This window comes from Camellia sinensis, chromosome 10 (assembly GCF_055761805.1).
Source record: "Camellia sinensis isolate YWXY chromosome 10, ASM5576180v1, whole genome shotgun sequence".
In the NCBI taxonomy this organism is placed as follows: Eukaryota; Viridiplantae; Streptophyta; class Magnoliopsida; order Ericales; family Theaceae; genus Camellia; species Camellia sinensis.
In genome coordinates, this window is record NC_138970.1 from 132,175,951 (window position 1) to 132,188,072 (window position 12,122).

General features: G+C 35.3%; 1 protein-coding gene across 2 annotated transcripts; it reads left to right on the forward strand.

Moving 5' to 3' along the window:
• Positions 1 to 1,223: 1,223 nt before the first annotated feature.
• Positions 1,224 to 9,984, forward strand: LOC114312157 (uncharacterized). Of its 2 annotated transcripts, XR_014342633.1 has the most exons (8): positions 1,224 to 1,314; positions 3,995 to 4,278; positions 4,372 to 4,622; positions 6,170 to 6,394; positions 6,455 to 6,547; positions 6,633 to 6,740; positions 6,823 to 7,246; positions 9,657 to 9,984. XR_014342633.1 is itself a non-coding variant. In XM_082892387.1 (7 exons), the coding sequence occupies exons 2-7, from the start codon at positions 3,996 to 3,998 to the stop codon at positions 7,048 to 7,050; spliced, it is 1,188 nt and encodes a 395-aa protein (XP_082748513.1). In that variant the 5' UTR covers positions 1,224 to 1,314; position 3,995; the 3' UTR covers positions 7,051 to 7,313. The 2 variants fall into 2 exon arrangements, 1 of the variants encoding a protein (XP_082748513.1); XM_082892387.1 differs by lacking the exon at positions 9,657 to 9,984 and having other exon boundaries at positions 6,823 to 7,313.
• Positions 9,985 to 12,122: the final 2,138 nt, after the last annotated feature.

Here is a 12,122-nt window from a genome sequence, read left to right on the forward strand (position 1 = left end):
CAAATGTCATTCCACTACCAGCATTATTACCATTGTTGCCACTCCATCTCTATGACTACCATTACTGCCAGTATCGTTACCACTTCACTACCATTACCACCACTACCACTACTATTACCTCTCCTTTACTACCGCCACTCCATCTCCTCTACCACTACCACAACTTCATTATCAATCTCCTTCGCCACCACCACCACCACCACCACCATCACCTCTTATCCACCACCTTCACCACTACTGTCGCTCTCTCTCCTCCACCACCTTCACAAAAAAAATGGGCCACAAAAATCATATTTTTCATTGACCATAAAAAATTAATTTTATTTTAACGAAAAATATTTTTCATTAAAATATTACCCCTACTTCTACCAAATAAAAAAAAAAATTCATTAAAATAAAAATGAAACCAAATTTCCCTTTTTTTTTCACTAACTCGCCCGCCCAAACTTAATTTCCCCCTTTTGTTTTTTCCCTCTGCCTTTCCCCCCATTTTTTCATTTCCTTTCAGGTTTACAGAGTCCTAAGTTTCGAAACAACACACTCTCTCTCTCTCTCTCTCTCACACACGGAGGCGAGCGATGAGCGGCGAATATTTTAAAAGTATAATTCATTCTAATGTTTTTTAAAATTTTTCGATATACCAAACATAAATACACTTTAAAAGTATAATATTTGTAAAAAAAATATTTAAAAAATTCACTGAATACTAAAATAAAACAAATTCACTTAATACTAAAATATTTTAAAATGTCACTCTTATTTAAGTTATAGGTACAAAAAGTTTTAGTCGTTATATATGGGTTATTTGCCAACAAATAACCAATTTAGATGATGTTTGGGAAGTGAGTTTTTATGTAGGTTTTTTTAGATGTAAGATATTAAAATGTCAATTTTTTTTTTTTTTTTTTTTTGTGTTTGGGAAGATAGTTGGATTTTTTTGTGGTTGGATGTGATATTTGTGAGAAAAAAGTGAAATGATTATGGGGTTGGATGTGATATTTTGTTTGGATGTGTTTTTTTTGATTTTGCAACATTTTTGTCTTTTAATGGAAAAAATGAGAAAAAACCTAGGTAAAATTCTTCCCAAACACCACCTTAGTCGCCACAGGTCTAAAATTTGAGGGGGAAATTACTTTTTCATTTCGCGCCCTCTTCTACATTCTCTGTTTAAACAAACACAAAAGTCCTCTTCTCTCACACATCACCACCAAACCTCACCCCACCTTACCACCGTCGCTCACCGTAGCTCACCGTACATTGCACATCGGCACCGCCGCAGCCGCAAATCACCACCGCCACCGCCGCAGATCACAGGTTCTCTCTCTCCCTCTCTGTGTCGGTTGCGCTCTCTATCTCGCTCTCTTCTCTCTCTCTCTCTCTCTCTCTCTCTCCCTTCCTCTATTTCCCCAACTATCAACTCTTGCTATAGGGTTTTATATGATTTATACTAAATAATTTCGTGTTGATTTCTTAAACTGGTTTGATTTTGGGCAATAACCCTCATTTGGATATATCCCAAGGATTTATATGATTCTTTCTCAGATTTTGGGCAATACCCCTCATTTTGCTAGTTTTCAGGAGGCTTCTCAGTCTCACTCCATGGTTTTGCTACATTTGTTTTCTGAGATATTGTGTAGCCTTGGATTTGGTGTTAGAGTAATAGTGCAATTCTCTGAGATATATATCTAGTTTTGCTGAAGCTAATATCTTTGTTTATTGACCTACTTAAGATCTATATATTAAACATATAAGGAAGTCTAACTTATTAAGTCCTCCTATTCACACTCTCCTTTTACAGAACCCTAGAAAATAATCTTGCATGTCCAGGGAGGTTTTACTTTTGGGCTTAAAAATTCAAAATGGCAAAAAAATTTTAAGTACTACTTTTGAAAATTATTCACTATCAATTGTTTCTCATGATTTGTGTGGCTGTACCAATAATGAGAGCCTTCAGTTACAAAAAGCTGGTTTGTCTTGTGATTCGTCTGGCCCCACTGTGTTTGTCGAGCTGCAAGATTGCCACTGGAAACTTTTACAAAGAAGACAGATGATGAACAATGAACAATTTTGAAAAGAAAACAATTTCTTGCATATTCTACATATAAAGAAAGGTTACTGTTGCTTTCACATATCCTCCCACTGTCTTTTGAAGTACCAAGACTCTGTGAATGTGCTCTTCAAATAGTTCCTAACATCATTTTGGTATTCTCTTCTGTCAGCATAATTGAGGGAAATGTCATTCCTAACCCTTTGTTATCTTGACCTAAACCAGTTCCATATAGGTTCAGCACAAACAAACCTATGCATTTTCTTGTTCTGTCTGACGTATACAAATTTGTTGTGAAGGGATGTGTTCAAAACTCTTGAATGTGGCTTTTCAAATCACCAACCAATATGTGCTGTTCTATCATTTAAAAAAAAAATATATATATTTCTTTGAGATTTTTTGTAGGGCTGTAATCCATATGTGATTCATTGGTTAAGCCATAACTTGTACACCCTCTTATCATCGTTACTTTTAGGTAGTATTTGATAACCCAATTCAACAGTTAAAAACTAAAGGTATTAAGTGAATAAATTATGCTTAATAAACACAATTCATATTGCACCTGTTAGAAATATGACAAAATTTCAAGTTATAGACTACTTATCAAATGTTGAGTTCATGACATAGAGATGCTCAAAGCAACTACCTTTTATCCATGAAATAAATAAAACCACTTTTAACCAATCAGCATTCCTCATCCTATTACAGTACATGGTATTGAATTGGATCCACTAACCAATATTGCGATTATGCATTCAAAATGAGCTGGTGAAAGTTTTATGCACCAGTGAGCTGGTAAAAGTAAAAGTTGACTCCCCATTGATCGCTTTATAAAAAGTTAAACTAAATTATGAGACAAATTCCGTGGCTACCTCATTTAGAGCACTAAAAGACTACCACTTCCCAGTCAGTAATATCACCAGTTAACACGTAGGTCAGACATAGAGGAAACTACTACTTTAGATGAAGAAACTCCCTATGAACTGAATGTAGGGAAAAAAAATGAAAGCCATACCTGAAGCTTAAAATTTTGATGTTTTTGTGGGTCATCTTGGCGGTCAGAATCTGCTTCAGTATATTCATCATGCTCTTCTTGGTCTGCCTTTTCAAGTACTACTTTTATAGTCTCACCAGTCCTTGGGATATATCCAAACGCCTCACAGATAAAAAAAAATTATGGACCACTAGACAGGCATGAGTTCATTTTGCCTGGACTTCATAGATGAAGTTATTAATTTCAAAAATGGAAGGGAAAAAAAAGAAGGAAAGAATCTCTAATAAAACTAGTAAAATAGTAACAAATGATGCATAAAAACTAAATACCCAGTGACGCAGGACAAGTAGGGACAGCAGCAACAATGTGTTTACGGACTGACTTTAATTGGGGTTTTATGGCTGAAATTGCAATAAGAGTATAGGGGTTTTAAAGGTTTGTTTAGAGTAATAAAGGGGTAAGCGTACAAGCATGAAAACATGAGATTTTGGCACTATTCAAGGGCTGCTTTAAGTGCTGTGAACAGTACCCGTGAACAGAGTTTGAGCTGTTAAAGTGTCTACAAGAGGGAAAGATGGAGAAGAGGAAGATAGTTTCTACGAATCACTCCTAGAGGCTTTAGGCATCACACAATCCATAAGAAAGCATCAAAGCTCTTGAAAATCTCTAAAATATCAACTTTATTAAATTATAAGCATTACATGACTTTATATAGATTTTAGAGACTTCCTTTATCAACCAAGATTCTAAAATATAAAACTAATAAAATTGCTAGTACATTAATTTGTCCTTTAGTATTCAAATGTTATTCCATGTCAAGATAGTAACAGAATTGAGTTAAGAATATGAATGAAAATGTTTGTTAATTATCAGTCTTGATGTATATGTCTATATGCATTAAAAATTTGTGCTCATTGTGCTCTTTGGCCTTTGATTATGTTAAATTGTAATAGAATGGCTCCTGCGAAAAAGATGCGCCGTTTCCCACCACCAAAGAGGGCATTAATTGAACCATACTCATCGCAGACCGATACACCTACACCTACTCCTGAAGGTGTTGCAGCAGATGGATCTCAGACTATTGTACCATCTCCGTCTGAACAAGCTGCATTGTCAGGATCTGAGACTGTTGCACCATCTCCGTCTGAAAGTAATGCACCAGCTGCATCTGAGAGTTGTGAAGCATCTCCGTTTGAAACGAATCCACCATCTCCTCAAAGTCAACCGAGTGGCGCAGGTAATTAAATATGTTTGAGATCTGTCTTCAATTTATATATATTGTTAATATTTTGTAATCTTTAAATACATTAATAATATTATCAATTACCAGGTGCATCTTCATCAAAGCGTGTGCGGGGACCAACAGTTGGAAAAGCAACAGCAAAAAGAATTGCCAACAATAATGGAAACAAGCTGTACATTCCAATCACGGAGACATTCAATGCATTCGAAGGTGTGCTAGCGACCCCAGGATCGAATGAGATCGGCCTTCAGATTAGGAGGATGTGCCCCATTCAAGGCGTTAACAATTGGACTGTTGCTGAGCCAGCGACAAAAGCTGCTGTTGTACAAGCTGTCCGGGTATGATTAAATTGCTTTCATAGTCTGTGTGGATGATGGAAACAGTGCTTTTATAATGTGCATATAGGAGCTCATTTGTTTTCTTTGTTTACTTTGTTGGTTTTCGAAGCTTGAAAGCAGTGAAGAGATGAAACGCTCATTTGCTTCAACTTGTGTCTATAAATAAGCAGCCCATTCCATCTTAGATTTTTTGGGGAGGGGGTGTCTATAAATAAGCAGCCCATTCCAACTTATTCATGAATCATGTTGGTACATGAAATTGTTTAAGGTCCCGTGGTTTCCTTTATTTTTTTGTTTGTTGATATAGCTTTTTTAAAGTTACTTACCATAAACTTCTCTTCATTATTTTATCATTCCAATGGAAGTTAAGAGCAATGCAACCTACATAAAGTACATAGCATATTATTCTTGACCACATACGTAGGACAACCATTTAGTCTTTTTAGTGAGTGCCTTGTTAACCAACAGGACAATCACAGGCTCTGTGAAATTGGATTCTGCATACATGTTTGATAAACATATCATTACAGAAAATGCCGATTCAAGTAAAATTATTTTGATACCCACAACCACATGTCTATGTTTAAATCGTTATTTGTCTACGAACATAGTATACTGGTATTCCATTTAAACGATGGCAATGTATGAAGATGCGCATTATAAATGTTTGTCAGGTTGCTGCTAAATCCAGTTTAGGTGGACTGTATGGATGGTAGATGTTAAGCTCCCGTAGTCAATTTCTTAAATTGGCTTCTAATGGAAATCATCTAATTATTGGAGTAAGAGAAGTTGTAGTCAATCGCAATTTGTTTTGTAGTTCACAAAATTCATAAATTGTTAGGATAAAGCTTGTGTTCTATTGTCAATGTTACTTGGTTTCTTTAGTAATGATCTCCTATTTGTGTTGCAACTTTCTGAGTCACTGTTTTTTCAATCAAGTTGTGGAGGGCCAAATCTCCTTTATATAATTCTTGAATCTGAGTCATTCTTGTTATTAGTGGAGTGTAATTTTGATGTCTGTTTTTGGGCTATGCCCATGTAAAAGAAAAAGTAATAAGCTTGGTCTTGGCTAAGAGTGATGAAAATAACAAGTGTACTTTATTTATTTGTCTCCCTTCCATGATGCAAGTGTTGTCTGCTCCCAGCTGTGTTGCTGTGGGTTCAAGTCATGTGAATTAGCCTGGTCACAAAAAAGTTGGGGGTACGACTTGCCAACTAAGTACCTCTTCTGCACTGGGTATGATGACCTTTGATCATTGATGCAGTTAATACAAATTAGTCTTCATTGTATACAAATTAGTCTTCATTGCCCCAATTCATGTACCAGCATGATTCATGAATAAGTTGGTCAGCAAATTCTTTCTTCACAGATTGAACTATGAAAGTGGTGGATCATATATCATGGAAAGATTATAGGGAGTCTTGGTCATAGCTCCCTCATTTAAACTAGTATGATGACACCATTTTAAGGCTTTCGCACTGTTAACATATTTGCAGCTTTCACATTACATAAGTTAAGTTACTTATTGTGTTTGTATTGATTGTAGGATAAATTTGAGATTGGGGATAATTACGAGGAGAATTCACTATCCCAAAAAGTTGTGGAAAAGAAGTGTTATGTGTTATATAAAGATTGGAAGTGCAAAATGAAGAAGAAATGGGAGAAGCTTGTGGATGCGGGAATTGATCCCTATGCTCATCCATACAAAGGAGTACAATCCGATGATTGGAAGTATTTGATTGACCAAGTATGGTTGGATCCTAAAAACAAGGTACTCTTTATCATTGTTTAACTATATATGTAACAAACCGTTATAATCTGGATTATGTAGCCTCGCTACGATGCCGGCAAACTAAATAGGAGCAAGCTACCCTACAATCATAGTAGTGGGTCGCGATCTTTTCCGGCGGCGATGAGCATTGCGGTGAGATGTGTGTCATTGATTTTATTAACTTTATCCACACATATTTAAAATGTTAGTGTTGATATCGGTGTTTGGCATATCACAGGTGAAGGAAAACGGTGGCTTGTTGCCAGATATTTGCAATTTCTACAAGGACACTCATCAGAACAAGAAGACAAAAGAATGGATTGATCCTATATGCTGTGATTTACATGTAACTATTCCAATCATTTGGACACTTATAGTAACTACTGTGTTTGATTTATATTAACAATAGTTATATGTCACAATTACAGGAGCAAATGACAATGGTGCGGGATGAGTCTATTGAGTCTGGAACACCGATGACACAAGAGGATATATCAAGAGTGGTGCTGGGGAAGAAGAAGGGATACTTGAGAGGTTTTGGGGTCGGACCAAAGCCCTCGTCTTGTGATGTTGGGTCGAATGTGGCATCACAAGCACGTGAGGAGCACTTGAAAAGGCTTACATCCGAGTTGGAGATACTGCGTGCGGAGCAGTAGAGTGACCGTGAGGAGCAGAAAAAAAAGGAAGAGGAGCAGCAAAAAAAGGAAGAGGAGCAACAAATAAAAGAGGCAGAGAATGCAAGACAACGTGAGGAGATGCAGATGCAGATTTTTGGACTTCAGAGCACGTTGGCGCAAGTTTTGGAAAAGCTCAATCCATCAAAGTCCCCACCATAGCTACTTATGGTAATGGGTAAGTGTGTTAACCAAATTGCATTATATTTATGTTCAAAGTCAAGGCAAATAAACGTGTTATGAGAATATTAGAGAACAAATTGTGAGGCAAAAAGGGGAAAACAACCCATTCGGGGCCAAACATTGGAAACAGCACCGAAACAAATTGGTGGTAGTTTGATGGGGAGAGAGAAGATTGTGAGTGTTTGGATCTAAGCCAAGTGAGATGAGCTTTTTCTTGATGCATGAGTTCCAAAAGTTCTTGACTTCATTGTCAGTTCTACCAGGGAGGTGTTTGGCTATTTGAGCCCATCTGTTGCCTAGAATTCTATGAACATCAATGATGATTCTCTCTTCTTGTTCAGTAAAAGAACCCCTCTTGAGATCTGGCCTCAAGTAATTTATCCACCTTAGTCTGCAACTCTTTTTGCACCTTTGCAAGCCTGCAATATCTCAACAATAAAATTAGAACAAATATTGGGTATAATGGTATTATTACATGACAATATTAAAAGTATCACCAACCAATGATGAATCTTATATTGCGGTAGTGCAGAGTTAGATTAGTGGGTGACAAATGATGTCTACTTAATCTTATTTCTGATATTTTGATTGTCCGTGACTTGTGTCACCGTTAAACTCAATATTTGTTCCAAAATCCAGTCATTGATTTCTAGAAATGACAATACTAAGTATAAAATAGATCTTGAGCAAGTCCTATAGTGCAGTGAAATAACACCAGACTCTTAGGGATCAGCCAAGCTCAGCACCTGTATTCGATTTCCTTCTTCTATCCCTCTCTTGAAATGAGACAAGAAATAACAAGTAGCATTCATACCTGCTAGTTTAGGAACAGAACTCCAACAGCCATGGCCATGGCTACTGATGTGTGTGATGAGCTTCTCATCTTCTTGATGGGTTTTGGAGAATTGTACATGAAGGTTCTTGTTGGTATTTGTGCAATTCTTCTATTTGAAATGGTCATATCCGCGACATGCAATGTTATATTAGTGGGAATTCAACTTCTTATAATCAGTAGTGCCATTTTCCATGGTAGATTTACATATAAAAATTTCTACTTACAGATAAATCACTGATTAGGCTTATTAATTTTGTTGTTGTGATTTCGAATATGGGACAACTAACTACTTAAAACAAATTAAGCTAAATTGCAGACAAGATGTTTTTGTTCTATCCATAGATCACTGATTTTGTGATTAAAACACTGTTTATTAATTTTGAGGTTGTGAATTTGCGAACCTAAAGACAACCACTCTGAACAAATTATGTTAAATCAAGTCCATACCCTATCCACCGGTCCCAAGTATCAATAAAGACTAAACTTGACCTAGATAACTACACGAAGTCTTTGCTCCCTCAGTGACTTCTAATTTCATTGAAGTTAAGTGCATGAATTCTAATTTCATTGAAGTTAAGTGCATGCAGAATCATCTTCGTAAACTAGCTAACATGCCATTGTAAAATTTCAAAGCAAGATATTGCCCTTTAAAAGTTTCATCAGTGTCAAAATCATCATCATCATCATCACCATCAAGATATCAATATTCATTCAAACAAAGACAGCTCTTTATTGGGTTGTAGCTTGCATGTTCATGCCGTGAAATGTGAAAACTCATCATAAGCTAAATCTCAGTGCTTGGTCAAGTACGATCTTAGTTGTTTAGTTATCTAAATTGTGAAACTTTAGAGAATCCTATAACATTTAGTTTTGAAATTTCTACTAGTTTTGTCATGATTATTAATTGAAAGTGTCTTTAGTGCATTGTCGCTTTATTTTGTTTGTCATGAGCACCATTTGTGTGGTGTGATTGAGTTATATAAACCGTCTTGGTCCATCCATATATCGGGCTTGGGCCAAGTGTGGACTGGGACAATGACCCTCTTTTTAGGCGGATTTGGTGTATTTTTTGGATTTTTCTGTTCATTAGGATTGGACTGGCTTCGGAGGTTTTGTACTATCTCTTTTCTCTTTATCTCTCCATAGAATAATAATTCTAATATGGCCCCCAATTTAATGCTTTGTAATTTTCAATGTGAATCATGCCAAAACAAGAAGTTAATGTGAAAGCTACATGATAACGTATCTTTGTGTTAGCAAAGACTTTTTATTGGGTGTCCGGGCCTTGCCTCAATTAATTTTTAGGTATATATAGTCTTTCATTTAACTTAGTTTCCATTGTTGAAGCATAGGTCAATATTGGCATATTGTGGAACAATAGTTATAATTGATATATACATATGAATGATGTTTAATTTACAAAATGGTATTGATTGTCATTTAATTTGTTAATGTTTCCTTTACTTTCCATGTAGAAAAAATATTTTTTGTCCAATTTTACAATAAAGTTATGTGCAAATATTTTTAATCAAAAGTTACTTGACATTATTTCTCATTTTCTTTGGTACAGATGGATGATCTCGTGCACAAAGCTAAATTGTACAGGACTAATGGGCACTATAAGCATTTTTGGAAGGAATATATATTTTTGAATAGATGTGTATGGAAAATATTTGGGAGGAGTAGTAGTTATTTTTTTTGGATGAATGTGTATGAAAAATATTTAGATAGACTACTAGTGTGTATATTTTTTGATAGCTGAGCATGGATAACAATTTAAAACATAATAACAACTAATTGTTATGTTTTAAATTGTTATGCTAGATGGATGTGACTTGGATAATTATATAGATTACAAGTGGATTTTTAATTGGAGGAATATGTATTTTTGAAATTACTTGTGGATGAAAGTTTATAATAGTTGATGACTTTCATTAAACAAGTTTAGGCTTGGATGATTTATATTTTGTCGATTGTTCATGATTCAGTTGATTTGAATGAAGCTTGCAAATTACATACTATATTGAATGAATTGGATGAATTATTATGAATTACATGTTTATTTTGTTGGATGTTGGCGGCCAAATGTTGATCTTGTTTTTTTTGTTTTGGCGACCAATTGATTAGTTGGGAAAGATAACTAATACTTTTGCCGACAAAATAATTAGTCGTTAAAATCATTAATTTTGGCGACTAAAACGGAAATTGTCGCTAATAGGTCAATTGCCGACTAAAGTTTTAGTTGCGCAAACATTTTTTTTCGCGACTAACATATTTGGTGGTGGAATGTGACAATTGCCGATCAAACTTTTTTGGTCGTGGAATGTGCCATTTGCCGACCAAACTTGTTAGTCGTGGAATGTGACAATTGGCAATCAAATTTTTTGGTTGTGGAAACGGGCCTTAGTTGCCGACCAAACTATTTAGTCGTTAAATGTGCGAATTGGCAACTAACATATTTGGTCGGGAAAATATGACTTTTCGTGACTAAAATGTTTTAGCTACTAAATGGATTAGTCGCAGTAATTATATATTTAGCGACCAAAAATTTAGTCGGCAAATATGACTTTTCGCGACTAAAATGTTTTAGTTACTAAATGGATTAGTCGGAGTAATTATATATTTAGCGACCAAAAATTTAGTCGACAAATATGACTTTTCGCGACTAAAATGTTTTAGCTACTAAATGGATTAGTCGCAGTAATTATATATTTAGCGACTAAAAATTTAGTCGGCAAATATGACTTTTCGCGACTAAAATGTTTTAGTTACTAAATGGATTAGTCGCAGTAATTATATATTTAGCGACCAAAAATTTAGTCGGCAAATATGACTTTTCGCGACTAAAATGTTTTAGCTACTAAATGAATTAGTCGCAGTAATTATATATTTAGCGACCAAAAATTTAGTCAGCAAATATGACTTTTTCGCGACTAAAAAATTTTTTAGTCGCTAATTACTTTCCGCGACCCTCAATTGGCGACCAAAGTGGCGACCAAAAAAATTAGTCGCGGATGACTTTTGCCGACTAAAAATGGACTTTTGCCGACTAAATTTTTAGTCGGCAAAAGTGTTAATTCTTGTAGTGAATGGGTTATTAAAAATTAACTTAGATTAATTAGTATACAAGTATTACAAATAGGATTTTGAAAAAATCTTCCTAAATCAAAAGAGTATGAAGTACTCATTATTTTTCAAATAATGTATAGTTTTGTCACAAAATTAGTTTGTATTGAGAAAGTATCTTACTATTTTTGAAAAGTATTGGTTCAGTGCTGAAAAGTGTTTCTTCTTTGTTTGTCCTTAAAAAAAGGGTCAAGTTTGATCATTGTCACCCAATTTTGCTCATTTAACATGCAGAAAGTTCAGACTTATAATGATACACCCTTACAAGCAACTTATATGTATTTGTTGGCGAAAATGATGACAATGTTCATTGTCGTTGATGGTGCAAATAAATGCATTTTAATGGATTTTATATATGTATTGTAGCTCGAAATTTGTAGCTTGAATGGTCTGAATGTTTGGGACTCACGCGCCCATATATATCTCCTCTCTATCTCTTTGTCTCTTAGACCTGAAGTGTGAAATCAGTCTCTCTCCTCTTTGGGAAGCCTATCGCTTTCTCATTTAACTACCTCTCCGATGCAACAAATGACGTGGACATCCGACTTCTCTCTGACGCAAACGACGCCAAAAACTTTTCATACGCCAGAAACTCCTCTCATTCGACTCCTCTCACCACCGGAAACTTTTCATATGCCGGATTACGACCTAACAAAACGAATCTCAAGTAAACCTGACATCGCAAAACTAGGGTTTGAAGATTGAATCAGGGTTTAAACTAGACCAAAATAGTGATTAGGGTTTCGTGTTTTTCCCTTTGTTTGAATCAAGAATTTTATGGAGTTTAATTTATGTTATTATAGTAGTGTAATTTTAGTCAGTATAGTTTGTTTTTGGTTTGTGGGTTCTACAATTTGCTCATGTGGGGGTGTTAAGTTGTTAATTATGATGTGTTCAATTAGAGCTTAGT

Bases quoted from the DNA above. Each gene is read 5' to 3' on its own strand.
- LOC114312157 (XM_082892387.1), top strand. From the start codon at position 3,996: ATGGCTCCTGCGAAAAAGATGCGCCGTTTCCCACCACCAAAGAGGGCA. The intron at 6,548-6,632 runs GTGAGATGTGTG...GGCATATCACAG, and splicing joins CGGCGGCGATGAGCATTGCG to GTGAAGGAAAACGGTGGCTT. The intron at 6,741-6,822 runs GTAACTATTCCA...TCACAATTACAG, and splicing joins CTATATGCTGTGATTTACAT to GAGCAAATGACAATGGTGCG.